Source organism: Squalius cephalus (genome assembly GCF_949319135.1).
Source record: "Squalius cephalus genome assembly, chromosome: 9".
NCBI classification, from domain to species: domain Eukaryota; kingdom Metazoa; phylum Chordata; class Actinopteri; order Cypriniformes; family Leuciscidae; genus Squalius; species Squalius cephalus.
The window spans coordinates 20,790,959-20,812,055 of NC_137130.1; the positions used below are offsets into that span (position 1 = coordinate 20,790,959).

At 40.5% G+C, this 21,097-nt stretch overlaps 1 protein-coding gene across 1 annotated transcript in view; it reads left to right on the forward strand.

Moving 5' to 3' along the window:
- Window positions 1-21,097, forward strand: part of LOC307163936 (gamma-crystallin M2-like) — a gene marked incomplete at both ends in the record, with an annotated part of 28,302 nt that overhangs the window by 1,433 nt on the left and 5,772 nt on the right. Inside the window, 2 exons of the mRNA XM_079880283.1 lie at window positions 1,387-1,424; window positions 1,485-1,625. Coding sequence (XP_079736409.1) covers window positions 1,387-1,424; window positions 1,485-1,625 — 179 coding nt within the window. The remainder of the gene's footprint in view (window positions 1-1,386; window positions 1,425-1,484; window positions 1,626-21,097) is intronic.

Genomic DNA, 21,097 nt, shown 5'->3' on the forward strand with positions numbered 1-21,097 from the left:
TGAATATTATAATATTTAGACCCGTGTTTACTGTTACTGTGTTTGTGGATATCTGCTCAAACGTAGATATGTATATGGTAACCATAATGTTTTATATTTGAGCGCAATCGCGTTTGAATGTATCATATTTTGGATCGCGATCGCGTTTGACAAGCAAAACGCACCAAATGGCTTCATGTTTTTACTATTATCTCATTTCATATCATCATAACGAATGGAAACGTTTGAAGTAACATGATAATCAATATATTTTTCTCTAGCTTAGTTGTTACTGAAATCTTTTGGAAGATTTATAGGCTGCTATAGGTTTTTGTTATTATTATTTTACTTTATGCAGCACTGCGCATTGCCTATGCCTACAAGGCACAACAAACCTGGTGTTCATTATATTATATATTGTTGGAAACATTTGTGTGTGTGTGTGTGTGTGTGTGTGTGTTCTGTGAATTTTAAAAAGCAATTTTAACCAGAGAAATCTAAAATGTATTCCCAAAATCGTGCAGGCCTTTCTCTTGATATCAGTATGTTCACTTTTTTTTTTTTTCAGGGCACAGATGTCACTGAGTCCTGCTGACTTCAACATTCACATGAGTCTCTGTACATGAACATGGTAAAGTGAAAATCAAACACCTTGGAAATGAAAGGTATGTACAATGTTTTTAGGAATGGCACAAAGGTCTCTGTCTTTGGATCATTGTTTTCAATGAGTGCTTTTTTGTCATTTGTTGTGTATCTTTGGATTATGTTGTGTTGTAAATAAATCCAAACAATCTAAAAGCCATTATTTTTTAAATCTCCTCATTCTTTGTGTAAGGTTGCTCAGAATGACAGGGCCTGATAGCTCCTAATAGGGCCGTTAGGGGAGGGTCTTTGTCTTTCTCAGGTGTGAAAAGCGTACATATTAATGAGCTCCCGCATAAAGCTTTGTCACACAAAACACGTCGTAAAAATTTTAAATCAATATATTGTCTTATCTGAATGAGCAGTCAGGGTGATTTTCACATAGTTTTAGAGCAAATATTCTAGGCTACGTCATACAATTTTCAAAAGTCTTGTGAAGAAATAATCAGTATGGGTTTCATGACCTTATTTCAGTGAGAATGTTTTTTTGTATTTTCACAAACCACGCATAAATGTCATTATCTCAAAACTACAAACTTTTACACACATGCTGCTGATATATTATTGTAGCAGAGTTTGTGCTGAATACAGTGTAATTAGACTTTAGCCATGAAAATGTCACAAGTAACAGAAATAACCACAAATGTCAGCATGTCAGGACATCTCCAGGGCCCAGAAAACAGCTCAGACCCCAGAGGGTTAACACCCCCAGGCGGCACTTTGAATATTTGGTCATGCCTTTCAGGCTGTCTAACTCCCCTGCAGTTTTCCAGGCACTCGTGAATGATGTGCTGAGAGATATGGTAGATCAGTTCATATATGTTTACCCTGATGACATATTGATATTTTATTCTTCTCTCCAGGAACACGTCAGACGAGTGCTCCAGAGGCTGTTAGATAATGGGCTTTTTGTCAAGGCGGAGAAATGTTCTTTCCATGCACAGTCGGTTACATTTCTGGGTTATATCATCTCCTCCGAGGTTGTGCGCATGGATCCTGACAAGGTTAACCCCCTGAGGTCGGGGGGTTAACCTTTACGTTTTTTTCCCTATCAGTGAAAAAAAATAATAAAATAAAAATATTACTTTTTATCTTATATGCTTGTGTTATACATCAATCGATCCTGTTAAGTGTGTATTATTTTTGTGTATACTCACAATAAAAACAAAGTGTTGTGCTTTTCGCCAAATAAAGAAAAATAAACACGAAGCGAGTTCTGCCTTCTCTCTCTCCGTGTAGTCCATTCTGAAACGCGTCCGAAAATGAACCATAACTCAGCGAATACTTCTCACACAGACACGTGAGATATGTCTTTATGAAGCTTGAAATCTCTTCTTGTAAATGAAGTAATTTATATAAAAAACAAATGTTTTCAACTCATGTAATCTGTCTGAAAGCAAGGAGAGGTACCGTTTTTCCCTTCTGCCTCATTATCTTTATAATCAGCTGCTGCCGCCCCGCCCCCGGCGCGATTCACATGTAAATAGTTTACCTGATCTAGTATGCATCGCATACGCCCCCCCATCAATGCCATAAAAACACAGTTTCTTCATGAGACTTACTGATAGTTCATCGCGTTTTGAGTATGGCTCGTTTCTCCGGCCTTCAGATGATTCTGGACAGCGAGGAAGAATGCATGATACCGGGTTGTTTCCTCAGAGGAAGATTATAACAGACGACGAACGGCAGCATTTTGAAGAGCGAATTCCGCCGAGGACACAATTTCGGAGTAAGTTTTACTTAAAAGTCTTTTGTCTTTTATTTTTCGTGTTCGCATTTATGAGGAAAAAAACAATATTACGTGACAGTTCTCCATGATGGACACGAGCGCTCTAAGCACTAAAAGACTTTCAAACATTCACAGAGACCTCAAAACAGAAAGTACAAATCCTTTCTTTAAAACGAATTTCGTTTTGTATCAATTGTATCTTAATTTTAATAATTTTTTCATTAACAAATTTCCTGGATTTAAAGTAAATATAGGCAATCACAACATAAGGTCTGAACTGGAGATCATCATGAACCCGTAGCCTACTCGCCTCACATGTCTAAAAAAAATCGAAATATATTTACAGAAAGCTGGTTCTAAACAAAACCATCCAAAACAAAATATGTAGCCTAATAAATGTGCATTTCTCCGGTGCGTTCACTGCGAAGATCGCGAGTCAAAAGCCTATCATCAACTTCATCTTTGCCAGAAGTTAAATTTATATCGAGTTTGTGAATGAATGATGTTGTTTTAGCAAACTGTATTGCTAGACTGAGATGAGTAAAAATCGACTGAAATATGTTGAAATAAAATGTAGGCTATTTGTATAAGCAACGTATTAAACGGCAAATTAACAATATGCACTAATATTTCATGAAAACAACGTTACAGTCAGGCGAAATATGAAAGACAACATTTTGTTTAGTAGATTTGGGTACAGTTTTTACTGTAGAATATACTGCCTCGTCAAATAAGCTTTTGTTTAGCAATTTCTATATATAAAATAGCCTACTATTTTTGTCAAAAATAAAGTCATCAACTAAGATGTTAGCCATTCCAATGTTGGCTATATTCAAAGTAATGAATACATAGATAAAATGTAGGCCTATAATCTTTTTTTTTTACAAAGAAAGAGTACGCTTGAAATATTGTTGAAATTGTAATTATTGTTGTAATTGTAACCTTTTTAATAAAATAGCAAAACATGTTTACAAGATAGATGTAAGCAAAATCTTAAATGGTCAATATAAGTCTTCTTCTAAATATATCTTTTGTCCTTGCATTGTGGCTCAGTCAGTTTCACACCTGAATGAATGGCTCATTATGCAGAGTCATTATGCAGAGTGGGTGGGACAATGTAATCTAAGGTGAAAACCACTCCTCGTTCACGCCCCCCTCGCATATTGGCTTTCCAAGCAAAACCTGTTTTACATCAATTTAAATCAATGTATGGTTTTATGTGAACGATAAAGCAAGACTATTTTCACATAATTTTGAAGAAAAAACTATAGGCGACCACATCCATTAGTCAAAAGTCTTATTGCCACATATTTAGTATGTGTTTTATGGCCTTATTTCTGCAACTTTCATTTTATTTTTTTCCAATAAGCACGCATAAACATTATTCTCTTAAAAATTCAAACATATACATGCATGTTGATCAGATATTTTGGTAGCCCTGTTTGTGCTATATAGAGTGAATTTACACCTTTGCCATTAACATGTTTATAAATAACTGAAAAAAGCACAAATGTCAGAGCATGTCAGAACACCTCCAGGGCCCAGAAAACAGCTCAGACTCCAGAGGGTTAAGGCTGTGGTGGATTGGCCAACTCCAGATTCCCATAAGGCCCTACAGAGGTTTCTGGGGTTCGCCAATTTTTACCGGCGTTTCATTCGCAATTTCAGCCAACTAGCCACTCCTCTGACTGCCTTGACCTCCACCAAAATTACGTTCAGGTGGTCTGGTGTAGCTGAGGCTGCATTTACCAACCTCAAGAGCCGCTTCGTTTCAGCTCCCATTCTTGTAGCCCCTGATCCATCATGTCAGTTTGTGGTGGAGGTCGACGCATCAGAGGTGGGGGTAGGAGCGGTTCTTTCCCAGCGCTCACCCACGGATAATAAGATGCACCCTTGCGCGTTTTTTTCTCATCGTTTATCGTCTGCTGAGTGAAATTATGACATTGGTAACAGAGAGTTACTGGCAGTCAAGCTAGCGTTGGAAGAATGGCGCCATTGGCTAGAGGGTTCGGGGGTACCTTTTATCGTCTGGACCAATCATAAGAACCTTGAATATATCAGATCTGCTAAACGACTCAACTCCAGGCAGGCTCGGTGGGCACTTTTTTCCGGTCGTTTTGAGTTTTCACTATCGTATCGTCTGGGTTCTAAGAACATCAAACCCAAAGCTTTATCTCGAATTTTTGACCGTTCCGTTCGTCTGTCCACTCCCGAGTGCATTTTTCCTGAGAGACTCATTGTCTCCACACTCGTATGGGAGATCGAGACGAAGGTCCGTTCGGCCTTAGAAGGGGTAACGCCTCCGCCCGAGTGTCCACCGAGTCGTTTATTCGTGCCGGAGGGGTTACGGTCCGACATTATTCAGTGGGGTCATTGTTCCAACGTAGCATGTCATCCAGGAGTCAATCGCACCAGTTTTTTGGTCAAGCAATGATTCTGGTGGCCTTCCATGTCTCGCGACATTCAAAGTTTTGTTTTGGCATGTTCAGTCTGTGCTCATGGTAAGACTTCCAGTGGCCCACCGGATGGGTTACTCCAACTGCTGTCTGTCCCTTCGAGACCCTGGTCCCACATCGTGCTAGATTTTGTCACTGCCCTCCCACCCTCCCGCCCTCCCAGGGCAATATGGTCATTTTGACTGTAGTGGACCGGTTCTCGAAGAGGGCTCATTTCATCCCCTTGCCCAAATTACCGTCTGCCAAGGAGACAGCGGTTGCTGTCGTAGATCACGTCTTTCATTTACATGGCCTCCCGATGGACATGGTCTCTGACAGGGGTCCCCAATTTATTTCCAAATTATTGGCGGCGAGTGTCAGTCTTTCTTCTGGTCTTCATCCTCAGAGCAACGGCCAGACCGAGCATGCCAACCAAGACTTAGAGAGAGTGTTGCGATGTTTGGTTTCTCAGAATACTTCCTCCTGGAGCCAGAAACTCTCATGCGTTGAGTACGCACATAACTCATTACCAGTGTCATCCATGGGCCTATCTCCATTTGAGTGTAGCGTAGGGTACCAGCCACCTATTTTTCCCAGTCTGGAATCCGAAGGAGCGGTCCCCTACGCTCACGCATTCGTCCAGAGGTGCCGTCGCACTTGGAGTAGAGCCTGCGAGACTCTCCTCCAAGTGGGAGCGCGCACGAAGGCTCGGGCTGATCGCCACCGGTCAAAGCCTCCCGTTTACGTCGTGAGTCAAAAAGTGTGGCTTTCTTCCAAGAATATTCCTCTCCGCTCCGTTTGTAACAAATTAGCTCCCAAATTCATTGGCCTGTTCACTGTCGCCAAGATTCTTAGTCCGGTGGCAGTCCGCCTCAAACTCCCTCCCGCGAACAGGAGAATTCATCCTGTTTTTCATGTCTCCAAATTAAAGCCCGTGTTTCATTCACACATTAATCCGCCAGCCCCGGTTCCCTCTCCGCCGCGACTCGTAGATGGGGAACCCACCTATTCGGTCAATCGTATTCTGGACTCGAGAAGGAGGGGACGCGGATTTCAGTACTTGGTGGACTGGGAGGGTTACGGTCCGGAGGAGAGAAGTTGGGTTCCTGCTAGGGACATACTGGATCACTCCCTTATCGATGATTACAATCGCCAGGTAGGCTCTCCTGGGAGTGCCAGGAGGCACTCTTAGGGGAGGGGGTACTGTCACGGTTCATCGATCCGTGTGTGAAATTACAAAATTAAAAATCTGTACGATAAAGTACTCAAAATGCAGTCCTTAAATGTCCATATGGCAAAACTAAAGGGATAGTTCACACCAAAATCATTTACTCATCGTCTGTCATGGTTCATCGATCCGTGTGTTCATTTTGTGTATCTGTTGGTTGTTGTGGGTGTGGGGTCTGAGTGTGTAGTGCTTGTTTGTTGCTTAGTAACCAGCTGATCACTTAATCAGTCCGCAGCTGCAGCTAGTTACTTCTGTTGTTAGCTGCCTATATCTAGCGGGAGTGATTATTGCTTGGTGTCGGTTCGTCACTCTTGTTTGTGCTCTCTTACCCAGTTATGGTGCCTGAGTTTCCTTACGGAGTTATTTCCTCTATCTCGTCTGTGTTTCCAGACTTCTGGAGATCGTTTGGAGTTCTCCTCATCCAGTTCCAGTTTGGCATCCACGCTGGGTTCATTCATATCACTCATCCTCTCCTGAGAATTTGTATCCTGGTACCCCGCCTGCTATACGTGGTGTTTTGAGTATTATCCCTGTTTCAACCTGTCTTTAATAAACTGCTTGCTTGCATTTGGATCTACAACTCTCATTCTGACATCGTCATGTTATTCCAAACGTTTATGACTTTTTTCTGTGGAACACAAAAGATTATATTTAGAAAAAAATCCCCAGTATTTGTTTTCCATAAAATAGAGTCCAATGGGTTTCATTAATTTGACATGCTACTCGACATAGGACGAACAGACAAGCCACAGGCACCATCTGCCCCGATTAGTAGGCTATCATGAAACATGCCTGCTGAAACCATACGTTAAATTTTAATATATCCTGCTCACTTTATGACTTAAAATAATCTAAAATCTGAAGAATATTAAGTGCTTTACCTTTATTTTATTAATTACATTAGTATTAAGTGATCCTTAAAAGGTTTACAAATATATTACGTCTATATCCAAAGTTAAACATTTTCAACACTTAAAAACATAATACTTTTAATAAGAAATACATACAAATACTTATTAGGTAACGTTGTAAAAATACATCAGTTAGGATTAGGGGTGGGTTTATGGGATAGAATATACAGTTTGTACAGTTTAAAATCATTATTTCAAATGGAAAGTCCCCAAAAACAAGGAAACCCAACATTCGATTCTCAGATCTGGTAGGAAATTGTCACGGGTGACAGATTACTTGAAGTGGAACGTTTGATGCGAGCCAGAGTTTCCGGGAGGGAAGACTTAGGCCGGGGGAGTCTCCGGTTCCGGGTGTAGCGGCCGATGACGGGGCTCATCAACAGTTAATGGAAACCGGTGTGGGATAAGAACATGGGGCGCTGTGATTGGAACGCACTGATGGAAGGGAGGATAAAAAGGCAATACATTACCCCAGTGGTGGGTTGAGCCCCGGTCGAGTCTTTTGGACGGTTTGGGTCATGTTGTGTCATGTTGAGAACATTGGAGTGGGAAATCAATCCCTCCGTGATACTAATCCTTTTCTCCGTCTGAGCTCTGTGAGTGTACAGCTGCATTGGTGCAATACTTATCCTCCATTCTCTGTCTGGGTCCAGTGAAGAGCCTGCTAAAGCTGTGCGTTATACGTACCCTCCACTCTCTGTCTGAACCCAGTGAAGAACCTGCTAAAGCTGTGAGTCATATGTATCCTCCACTCTCTAACTGAGTCCCGCGAAGAAGAGTCATCCTTATACTCACTTCTGGAGTACCGTTGCCAACGGATCAAAGACTGCTTTTTTAATAGACCTTTTAAATCAATAAAGTATTTGTTCTTATTAAATCCTATTTTGTCTGTCTGCCTGTTGTGTCCTTGCGGTGTTGGCTCCTCACGGTGGTGCGCAGGTGAGGGGCGTGGCCGGCCATCTGGTGTCCGCCCCGACCTGTGCAGGTGACAAAATGACCAACCCGATCTCACAGTAATTTGTACGAAATTTACGAGGTGGCTAATTCATACAAATTCATACGACCTCACTCGTACAAATTCGTAAGATTTTTACTAAATCGTACATATTTTACGAATTGCTCAATTTGCATGAATTTGTATGATTGACCTACCCCTGACCACGCCCCTAAACCTACCCATCACTGGGGTTTAGACAAATCGTACGAATTCGTATGAGTGAGGTTATACAAATTCGTACGAGTTAGCCACCTTATACTCACTTGTATGAATTCGCACCTAACCCCCAATGGCTCCCGGGTGGAACATAAAAATGGCTGCCCACTGCTCCGGGTGTGTGTGTCCACAGTTTGCAGTATGTGTGTGTTCATTACTCACTACTCCTAATGTGTTTCCACTAACTTGAATGGGTTAAATGCAGAGGACATATTCCAAAATATGGGTGACTATACTTAGCCTTCACATGTCACTTTCATAAAGTGTTACCCAATTTATTATTGATTCAGTTTATGTAGAGTTCTACACTGAACAAAATAAACACAATACTTTTATTTTTGCCCCTATTTTTCATGAGCTGAACTCAAAGATCTAAGACTTTTTCTATGTACACAAAAGGCCTATTTATGAAAACCAGTCAGTATCTGGTGTGACCACTATTTGCCTCACGCAGTGCAACACATCTCCTTCGCATAGAGTTGATAAGGTTGTTGATTGTGGCCTGTGGAATGTTGGTCCACTCTTCTTCAATGGCTGTGCGAAGTTGCTGGATATTGGCATGACCTGGAACACGCTGTCATAAACGCCGATCCAGAGCATCCCAAACATGCTCAATGGGTGACATGTCCGGTGAGTATGCTGGCCATGCAAGAACTGGGATGTTTTCAGCTTCCAGGAATTGTGTACAGATTCTTGCAACATGGGGCCATGCATTATCATGCTGCAACATGAGGTGATGGTCGTGGATGAATGGCACAACAATGGGCCTCAGGATCTCATCACGGTATCTCTGTTCTTACAAAATGCCATCAATAAAATGCACCTGTGTTCGTTGTCCAAAAAATACGCCTGCCCATACCATAACCCCACTGCTACCATGGGCCACTCGATCCACAACGGTGACATCAGCAAACCGCACACCCACACAACGCCATACACGCTGTCTGCTATCTATCCTTTAGAGTGAAAACCGGGATTCATCCGTGAAGAGAACACCTCTCCAAAGTGCCAGACACCATCGAATGTGAGCATTTGCCCACTCAAGTCGGTTACGACGTCGAACTGCAGTCAGGTCAAGACCCAGATGAGGACGACGAGCATGCAGATGAGCTTCCCTGAGACGGTTTCTGACAGTTTGTGAAGAAATTCTTTGGTTATGCAAACCAATTGTTGCAACAGCTGTCCGGATAGCTGGTCTCAGACGATCTTGGAGGTGAAGATGCTGGATGTGGAGGTCCTGGGCTGGTGTTGGTTACATGTGGTCTGCGGTTGTGATGCCGGTTGGATGTACTGCCAAATTCTCTGAAACACCTTCGGAGACGGCTTATGGTAGAGAAATGAACATTCAATTCACGGGCAACAGCTCTGGTGGACATTCCTGCAGTCAGCATGCACATTGCATGCTCCCTCAAAACTTGTGACATATGTGGCATTATGCTGTGTGATAAAACTGCACATTTTAGAGGGGCCTTTTATTGTGGCCAGCTTAAGGCACATCTGTGCAATAATCATACTGTCTAATCAGCATCTTGATATGCCACACCTGTGAGGTGGATGGATTATCTCGGCAAAGGAGAAGTGCTCACTAACACAGATTTAGACAGATTTGTGAACAATATTTGAGAGAAATAGGCATTTTGTGTACATAGAAAAAGTCTTAGATCTTTGAGTTCAGCTCATGAAAAATGGGGGCAAAAACAAAAGTGTTGCGTTTATAATTTTGTTCAGTGTATGTTTTGGATGAATAAATTGGTTGGGCCCACCTGCCCTTACAAATGAGCCACGGCTGGGTCCAAGTACTTTTAAAGGTACAGAATTCTGGGCTCTCTATCGACATCTGAAACTAAATACTGCAAGTTGCTTGTGAAGGTATACCAGTAGATACTTGTGATAACATATCAGAGCAGCTAGCTACAACAACAGTCACTAATATTAAGAAGTCCCACAAGACATACATTTGAAGAAAAAAAAATCTGTTCTTAAATCAATTTTAAGATGGATGTTTACAAATCACATTTATTTGTATATCACTTTCACAATACAAATCGTTTCAAAGCAGCTTTGCAGAAAATGCATTACAATTTAGAATGATCTGTTATCAGAGGTAACTGTCTAAGTTATGTATTTCAGAAATGTACATATACAAATCACAGTTAGTTAAAATGTATTAATTTAAACAATGTAATATTTTAAGACAGAAACAATGAGCTCATTGAAGTTATGAATACTTTTTTGTTAACAAATGATTATGACAGAAAATTGTAGCATTGGTGCATGTTAATCCATGGTCTTAATAATTGAATTGTAGCGGTCTCATCTTGTGCGTTTTCTTTTCTACACGCAGCTGCATAGTAAAAATTCCTGAGGTAAATTAAGTAAAATAAAAAATTACAGAGCCTCAGCTGCTTCATGCCACTTTTACACTGTCATACCTATTGATACCTACCTATCTTTGCAGTGCCCTTCGAACTTAACATGTTCGCTCCCTTCAGATTGGAATCTTCATTAAGATGGCGACATACCCTGTGAAGTCCACTTCACAGTCCATTTACGGTCGAATGGAATGCACCTTTAATCTAATAAATGTTGACTGCTTTGGTAAACCGAATTAATGACTTCGCTACTTCCTGTGTTTTTTTCTGTGACTAATCGACTAATACAATTTTGGTTGATTAAGCCTCTTCTCGTCGACTAACTGTCACATGTGCACTGGTCCTCCCTTACTGCTGCAGTCCCTCACTCACACACAGGTTACATTTCCCAGCATCCCTCCTGGTTCTCACCATGCACTCATTCAGTAATCACATGCACCTTACTCTCATCAGCACTATCATCAACCAAAGCATTTAAGCACACACCTTAGTAGCATTCATAGTTACATTACATTAATGCATTTGGCAGACGCTTTTATCCAAAGCGACTTGCATTGCATTTCAAGGCACACATTTACAGTCTTATCAGTTCTTGCTTTCCCTGGGAATCAAACCCATGCAAGCGCCAACTCTCTACTGTTTGAGCTACAGGAGAGCTACAGGAAAATTGTCTGGTCTCATTACAGACTATGGACTCCTTACCTGATAGACATTACATCCGACTACTTCCCTCCAGTTAGGGTTTTCCTGATCCCAGTGTCCATTCTCCTCTGTTACTCCCAAGATCCTCTAAGTCACTTTCCATCTTCATCATCACTTCCCCGGGACATCATCCACTCAGTCACTCACCTGGATTTTACCTACCAGCAGCAACCGAGGTGTGTGTGCTTCCATTATCCTGGATCCAGCCAACACAATCTCCAAAGCATCCAGCAAAGATAAGAGACTGATTAATCCATTTGAATTCACCATTCAACCGGCTCAAAGTCTCAGTCATTTACCTTTTTGTTTCTTCTCTGCTGCTGCTTAAAATAAATGGTTAAACATCATCTGTGCTTCTCTTCTCTGACTATACTTGCCGTTACACTAACGTTTAGTCACCTTTTAGGGGTCAGCCCTACTATGTACAGTACTATGATCTGACACACTAATTTTAATCTTATTTAGTGGTATAATACTAAATTGGATGATACTATGAAAATTTGGATGCATTCAATTTAACAATGCTAAAAAATAAACATGGTTACTTCTACTTTATCACTCTGCACAGATATTAGAAAATAACAAGGAAATGAGGGGGAGGGCAGGACATGATGTAACTACTGGAAATGCATTTTTTATTAGTGTAATGACGAGTCACTCGATGTGGGATCCATATGCAGGCTTTATTTATAAACAGGGTCAGACAGGCAGAAGTCAAATACCAGCGAAACACAGCAGAGCAGGATAAACACAATCGGAGTCCAGGAACAGGCAGTGGGTCGAGGCAGGCAGCGATACAATCAGAAAACAGGGTCCAGGCAGAAGGTATAACAGGCAGGCAGCAGACAACGAGAATAAGGTCCAGATAAGGTTGTAACAGGTAGGCAAACACAGGAAACAAATGCTCAGAATTGTTCACAGGGAAAGCAATACTTCGCACTGAACACAGCGAGAGCTGTGCTTAAAAAGCCTTATTGATGAGTTACAGCTGGAACTGATGATTAGCATCAATTACGGGACTGCTGGGATTTGTACTGAATACAGGGGAGAGAGTCAATACTCGGGCGAAGGTGCCCTCTGGCCGCCCGAGGAGGGGATCACGGAGTTCCTCCCTGTGACAATTAGAAATAAACTCCAAGCACAATAATTAAACAGAATTTATAGAACCTAAAAAAATAAACCCTACCTCAAAGACGTTTTAGAGGACAATACATCTTAAAACATTTTTGTAATCATAGAAATGCTTTAATAAAAATGAAAGAATCGTATCTCTTGTCTGTTCAGCGTCCAGTGATTTTACTCTACTATAAACATATGAATTATTTGATAAACAAAACAAAAAATTACTAGTTTTATTATCTGCCAATTACCTACAGGCAACAGAAACTGTCCATAGAGCAGCTTGTATTTAACTTGTATTAAATACAAAACAATCTTTTTATTCATTATGACCTGCATAATATTTGTTATACTTCTAATTAAGTTGGCTTGAGAAAGCCAACTTACTGAAATTCTATTTAAACTTATTATTCTTATTATTTTTCTGACCGCAAATTTTTAGACACTAACTCCTCCTAGACCGTTCAAGCTACATACTCCAAACTCGGGTCAGACCTTCATACTGTTCTGACTTAGTGTGCTATATCTTTTCAGACTGATTTGACTTTCAGTTTTCTTAAAAATTCTATCTATCTATCTATCTATCTATCTAACCTATCTGTTTTTCTTTCTTTCTTTCTTTCTTTCTTTCTAACTAATCTATCTTTCTTTCTTTCTTTCTTTCTTTCTAACTAATCTATCTTTCTAACTAATCTATCTATTTATCCTTCTATCTAATCTATCTTTCTTTCTAACTAATCTATCTTTCTTTCTAACTAATCCATCTTTCTTTCTTTTTCAGAAAGAAAGCTCGATCTTTCTTTCAGCGATCGAGTTCATTGGCTATTGCTATTGCGCATGCGTCGCGTCTGAACACGTTGTTGTCTTTGGAGCTCTATCGATTTGATTTATAATTCTTGATTTTCTCTTTAAACTCACTTACAACGAACATTTTCCACTTTTCCTCACTGAGAAGCACTACTGCTCAAACCTCATAGTTACAACGCGGACTGTTGAGCAGACGCGTCTCAAGCCTATTAGTGATCTAACGCTGGATACTCCTATAGGTTACGTCCGTGGATCACGGCTGAACGCGTCTTCTCCACACTCACTTACAAACAAACTTTTTTTTTTCCGCCTATCGTGCGTCTACTCTACACCCGTACCACTAAAAAGACGGATTATATCCAAGAGTTTAGTCATAAATTAGTATTAATACTGATAGCATCACTGGTAGCGTCGTTGCTAACTTACTGTCCATCTGTTAAAATGGCGAATATATCAGATGTAAGTAGTCTACCTTTTGGTGCAGGTGAGGACACATTTGAGCTGCACGCATTGCAGTCCGAGCTGGAAGCTGTTGAGAATCAGATCCACAACCTTTTAGTGAGACAAGCCGAGCTAAGAGACCGGCGGTTAACTCTTGAAACATCACGCGCCGATGCACACAAATCAGTGATTAACGTTTACTAACCCGCTGATTCCGACCTCGTCTACTCGTTACTCAGCATCGGTCCCGAGCGCCGAGGTCGCGATCAGCCATGGTCTCGTTCACTCCGGCTCCAACACGCCACCACGAAGCCTGGATGGTTCCGCAGCGGAAGACGCGAGTCAGGTCTAGACCAAGACTCTCTCCGACCCTCCCGGTTTTCGAGTTATCCACACAAAACCGCTTCTCCCCTCTTCGCGAAACAGAACGCGATGCTATGATCATCGGCGATTCCATCGTTCGACACGTACACGCTACGTCAGGTAAAAGTAAGGTGCACAGTCACTGCTTTCCTGGTGCTCGTGTTTCTGAAATCGCCGCTCGCGTTCCCGAGATTCTGAACAGTGACGAGCGCGTCGGAACTGTGGTCCTGCACGCGGGAGTGAACGACATCAGGCTGCGCCAGACGGAGGTTCTGAAGAAAGACTTCAGGAATCTGATCGATACGGTATGCAGCACATCGCCCGAAACAATGATTATTGTGTCAGGACCGCTTCCCACGTACCGACTAGGACATGAAAAGTTTAGTAGACTATTCGCGCTAAATGACTGGTTAATGTCATGGTGCAATGAGCAGAAACTGCTCTTTGTAAATAATTGGAATCTGTTTTGGGAGCGTCCTAGGCTTTACCGTGCTGATGGCTTACACCCAAACAGATTCGGAGAGGATCTTCTGTCGGATAACATCTCCAAAATGTTAAAGGGACACTCCACCCATTTGCATTAAGCTTTGCATTGTTAGAAACCCAGTCATACTATTGAACGGTCGTGCAACACTCTCTCATTTTCCCCTGAGACGGGAGAAATCCGCTATTTACCTTTTACACTTCCTCCTACAATGACGCAAAAATCGTCATTTTGCGTCATTGTAGGAGGAAGTGTAAGAGGGGGGATTTCTGTTGAGACTACAAGCACTAGTTCCTCATCTTTCCCAGGGGGCGGGACCCGCTCACGCTACAGACCTATTACAGATCAGTGGGTGGGACTTTACTCTCTGAAACTGAAAGCAATATCCTCCATCTTGTTTGAAGCTAAGCTAACAGGCGCTGTGGAGACAGATGTAAAGTAATGACAATAGCGGAGGAGAGTGCTCAATATGATATAGAAGAAGAGGATTTCGGAAGTCTGATGCTTGAATCAGGTGTTTGTGGCTACCTTTACAAGCCGCATTATAGCGAAGAGCAGCCGAGGCAGAAGACCTGCCTGCCGCGGACGAGGAGCCCAGACTGGCTCGAGTTAGGGCGGACTGGTGGCACCGGTGATCTCACTATGCAACTCATAGACTGTAAGATGCAACTACGAACACAGAGATAGAGTCCGTCTGCGGCAAAGAATTTCAACGATGACAATTTCTCCTGGACGAAATCTCTGAATCAGACGAGGACACGGACGTTTGTGAACTATCCTAGTTTCGCACCGCATATGTTCTGACTGAACATCCAGGTACCATGCAATAATTCACCTTTTCGAAAGAAATACAAACGAGGAGTAATGCACTAATGAGTTCGCCAACTAACTAGACATTTTGTGTGAATGTGAAATGAATTTCAAGCTCTGGTGGTAGCTAGCCTTGTAGACGGAAGAGTGATTTCTCTTATAGGCAGATATGCGCTTTCTGGATTAGTGGGAGTGGCTTGCGGAGCTGTGCAATGTGGTGCATTGTGGGAGTTGTTGTCTTTCATACAAATGCGTCCTGAAGTTATTTTTTGTCTTTCCTCGGTCACAAAGGCACCAAATTCAAAATTGATTTTACATTTCGACTACATATATGACCCACTTTAAATAAAAAACAATGTTCAAATGGGTGGAATGCCCCTTTAAATACCGTTAGATGACTAGTTACCAAAAGTCCAAATCATAGTCTCTTCTGCACCAATTTAACTGATATAAATACTAGTGTAGAACATTGCATAGAAACTGTGTCTATTCCTCGTTTAGTGAGATCAAATAATAAATCTACTGCAGGATCTAGGAAAAATCTAATTATTATTAAAACAGAAAATGTTGCTATTAGTAAACAAAAACAGTTTCTAAAGCTAGGTCTTCTAAACATTAGATCACTCACACCTAAGGCAGTTATTGTAAATGAAATAGTCAGAGATAATAGCTTTGATGTACTTTGCCTTACTGAAACCTGGGTTAAACCAAATGATTATTTCGGTCTAAATGAGTCTACTCCATCTGGATACTCCTATAAGCATGAGCCCCGTCTGATTGGTCGTGGCGGCGGTGTTGCAACAATCTATAGAGATATTCTCAATGTTACTCAGAAAACGGGTTATAAGTTTATTTCGTTTGAAGTACTTGTACTAAATGTTACGCTCTTAGATGTTAGAAAAAAATCCCTATTATCTCTAGCCTTGGCTACCGTATATAGACCGCCTGGGCCTTACGCTGATTTCCTAAAAGAGTTTGCAGATTTTCTCTCAGATCTATTGGTCAATGTCGATAAAGCATTAATTGTTGGAGATTTTAACATACACGTAGATAATCCAAATGATACGTTAGGGGCTGCGTTTACAGATTTATTAAATTCCTTTGGGGTCAAGCAAAACGTCACCGGACCAACTCATCGTCTTAATTATACACTCGATTTAATTATATCATATGGAACCGATCCAACCGATATAGATATCATTCCACAAAGTGATGATGTCACTGACCATTATATGGTAACTTGCATATTACGTACTGCTGTAATATGTCATGCGGCGCCACGTTATCGACCAGGCAGAACAATCCTTCCATCCACCATAGATAATTTCTCAAATTGTTTATGTAATCTGTCTCAGCTGCTGCCTGAACCCAAACAAACAGATGAATTAGAAGAACTAACTAGCACTATGAGCTCCATTCTCTCTGGAGCACTGGATATTGTTGCACCAATTAGATTAAAAAACTCTCTGGAACACTGGATATTGTTGCACCAATTAGATTAAAAAAGGTCAGAGAGAAAATTAAAGCACCATGGTACAACAATACTACGCGTGTTCTAAAGAGAGAAACCCGTAATTTAGAGCGTAAATGGAAACAAACTAATTTAGAGGTCTTTAGAATCGCATGGAAAGACAGTATGTCACGTTATAAAAAGGCCCTAAAAGCGGCCAGGGCTGAGCACCTCCGCAAACTAATAGAAAATAACCAAAATAATCCAAGGTTTTTATTTAACACCGTGGCTAGACTAACAAATAAACAGACATCACCCGAACAAAATATCCCGTTACAGTTTAGTAGTAATGATTTCATGAACTTCTTCACTGAGAAAATAGAAAACATCAGAACCACAATTGTAAACGTTCAATCTTCAATCGCGCCTTATTATTCAGCCTCAATTATCACCCCGCAAGAACAATTACAGTGCTTTACAGCTATAGAGCAAAAAGAGTTAAATAAACTTTCATCTAAAACAACAACATGTTTATTAGATCCTATACCAACTAAACTATTGAAAGAAGTGTTACCTGTAGTGGAAGAGCCTCTCCTCAATATTATTAACTCGTCTTTATCTTTAGGTTATGTTCCAAGAACATTTAAACTGGCAGTTATAAAACCTCTCATTAAGAAACCACAATTAGATCATAATAATCTAGCAAATTATAGACCCATTTCAAATCTTCCATTTATGTCTAAAATACTAGAAAAAGTTGTGTCCGCTCAACTGGGCTCTTTCTTGCAAGAAAATGACATCTATGAAAAGTTTCAGTCTGGATTCAGGCCGCACCATAGCACTGAAACTGCGCTCGTTAAAATCACAAATGATTTACTTTTAGCTTCTGACCAAGGCTGTATCTCAATACTAGTTTTACTTGATCTTAGTGCTGCGTTCGATACTATAGATCATACAATACTCTTAGATCGACTACAAAATTATACTGGTGTTCAAGGACAAGCATTAAGCTGGTTCAGATCATACTTATCAGACCGCTACCATTTTGTCTATTTAAATGGAGAAAAATCGATCATAACTTCAGTAAACTATGGAGTGCCGCAGGGATCTGTGTTGGGCCCTCTATTATTCTCAATATACATATGATGCCACTTGGAAATATTATAAGGAAACATTGAATTAGTTTCCATTGTTATGCTGATGACACTCAAATCTATATTTCATCACGGCCGGATGAAAACGCTAAATTATCCAAATTGACAGAGTGTGTTAAAGATATAAAAGATTGGATGATGCGTAATTTTCTTTTATTAAATCCAGACAAGACAGAGGTAATACTTATCGGTTCAAAAAACCGCCCACAAAACCTCTTACAATACAACTTTAACATAGTAGGATGTCCTGTTACTTTATCCTCTACAGTAAAAGACCTGGGTGTTATACTCGACTGTAACCTGTCTTTTGAAAATCATATTTCATATGTTACAAAAACAGCCTTTTTCCACCTTAGAAACATTGCTAAGCTACGTAATATCCTATCAGTTTCTGATGCAGAAAAGCTAGTTCATGCATTTATGACCTCGAGACTAGATTACTGTAATGCTTTATTAGCTGGTTGTCCTGCATCCTCAATAAACAAGCTACAGTTAGTCCAAAATGCAGCCACTAGAGTTCTTACTAGATCAAGAAAATATGATCATATAACACCAATTTTATCATCACTGCATTGGTTACCTATAAAGTTCCGTATTATTTACATGGTATTGCTACTGACTCCAGCTCCAGTCTATTTAACGGATGTTCTATCGCCCTATAATCCATCGCTCTCTTTAAGATCAATAAATTGTAGGCTTTTGGTCATACCTAGGATATCCAGATCAACCAAAGGAGGGAGATCATTTTCACATTTATCTCCAAAACTCTGGAATAGCCTTCCTGATACTGTTCGTTGCTCAGACTCGCTCTCCCAGTTTAAAACTAGATTAAAGACGCATCTTTTCGGCCAGGCATTCATATAATATTTTTAATCTTACAGTTCAAACTACAATCCGGCTTCTAGTTCATAAATGCCAGAGGAGAACTGGCCCCCGACTGAGCCTGGGTTCTCCCAAGGTTTTTTTTTTTTTTCTCCATTGGGTCACCTGATGGAGTTTTAGGACACCATTAGGTCACTTGATGGAGTTTTTCGGTTCCTTGCCACTGTTGCCTTTGGCTTGCTCATTTGGGGATATTTTGGGGATATTTAATTTTATTTTATCAATCAATAAATTCCACTAGAAACAAACCTTGTTGTATTATTTTAATTTAATACTGTGAAGCTGCTTTGATACAATCTGTATTGTGAAAAGCGCTATACAAATATACTTGACTTGACTTGACTTTTTAACTAACCAATCCATCTTTCTTTCTTTCTAACTAATCCATCTTTCTAACTAATATATCTTTCTTTCTTTCATTCTAACTAATCTATCTTTCTATCTTTCTATCTAATCTCTTTCTTTCTAACTAATCTATCTTTCTTTCTTTCTTTCTTTCTTTTTGACTAATCCATCTTTCTTTCTTTCTAACTAATCTATCTTTCTTTCATTCTAACTAATCTTTCTTTCTTTCTTTCTTTCTTTCTAACTAATCTATCTTTCTATCTAATCTATCTTTCTTTCTAACTAATCTATCTTTCTTTTGAACTAATCCATCTTTCTTTCTTTCTTTCTTTTTAACTAATATATCTTTCTTTCTTTCATTCTAACTAATCTATCTTTCTTTCTAACTAATCTATCTATTTATCCTTCTATCTAATCTATTTTTCTTTCTAACTAATCTATCTTTCTAACTAATCAATCTTTCTTTCTTTCTTTCTTTCTTTCTTTCTTTCTAACCAACTAATCAATCTTTTTTCTTTCTCTCTTACTAATCTATCTTTTTTTCTTTCTTTCTAACTAATCAGTCTTTCTTTCTTTCATTCTAACTAATCCATCTTTCTTTCTTTCTAACCAACTAATCCACCGTTCATTCTTTCTTTCATTCTAGCTAATCTATCTTTCTTTCTTTCTTTCTTTCTTTCTTTCTTTCTCTCTAACTAATCTATCTTTCTTTCTTTCTTTCTAACTAATCTATCTTTCTAACTAATCTATCTATTTATCCTTCTATCTAATCTTTCTTTCTAACTAATCTATCTTTCTTTCTAACTAGAGCGGCGCTGCATTGCGGCGACGAACAGCAGTGGTTGGGTCTGCGTGTATTTTTCTATTTATGTTTTTTTTACCGTCGTGCGCATGGTGTTTTTAACCTTTTAACATTCTTTGACACTTTTTAATTGCGTGAAATCATCATGGAATTTATGAATGCTTTGCTTATGAACATTGTCACTTTTGGTACCATCTTGAGCTTCCAAACAAATGTCCAGTGCTACGGAGCAAACAACCAGCCGTGTAGGCTCCAATACAGCCGGGACTTCCTCATAGGGTGCGGCAAATCAGCTGTCGGGACTTTGCCGATACCCAGCTGCATTCCGCCGGAGATCTACAGTCACGGAGCTGCTAATTTGGATGTGCTGACAGCGGTGCGAGCGAGGAGGCGCGGCCGGGAAGGAGGAGGGCAAGTGTGGCTACACTTGTCATATAGACACTGGACCGGAGGCAGCCGGCAGTGGTCCGCTGGACAAAAGCGGAAGCGGGGCCGAAGAGGAGGAGTGCGACAGAGGCTACGCAGGCGAGGGTTTCGTCGCCTGCCACTGCCTTCTATTATTTTAGGAAACGTGCAGTCACTGAGGAATAAGATCAACGAGCTGCAGGCTCATGTTAAGAGTATTCCTGAATAGAAAAACGCGTGTGTGATTGCTTTGACTGAAACCTGGTTGAAAGATCAGTACCTGATGACCTGCGTGTCCCTGTATGTCAATCAACGCTGGTGTAAGACAGTCATAGTGAGAGAATCGATCTGCACTTCCAATACTGAACTCTTATCTATTTCACTGCGTCCATTCTACTTTCCACGTGAAATTCCGCAAGTATTTTTGACGGTGGTGTACATCCATCCTAAAGCCAGTTTGGCAGATGCCACATCCACCATTGTCAAACTCGTGCACCATTTGCAGAGTATTTCTCCTGATGCTCCACATTTTATTTTGGGGGATTTTAACTCTTGCTGTCTTAAAAAGCCCCTCGGTCATTTCTACCAATATGTAAATTGCCCAACTAGACATGGCAAAGTGCTAGACTTGTGTTATGGCACTATAAAAGGGGCGTATAAATCATATGCAAGGGCTCTGTTAGGATCCTCTGACCATAATTGTGTTCTTCTAGCCCCTGTCTATCAGCCAGCCCTTAAGAGAGGGAAGATTGAACACAAAGAGGTTGCTCTTTGGACAGAGAGTGCCATTAAAGAACTAAATGGTTGTTTTTATAACACTGATT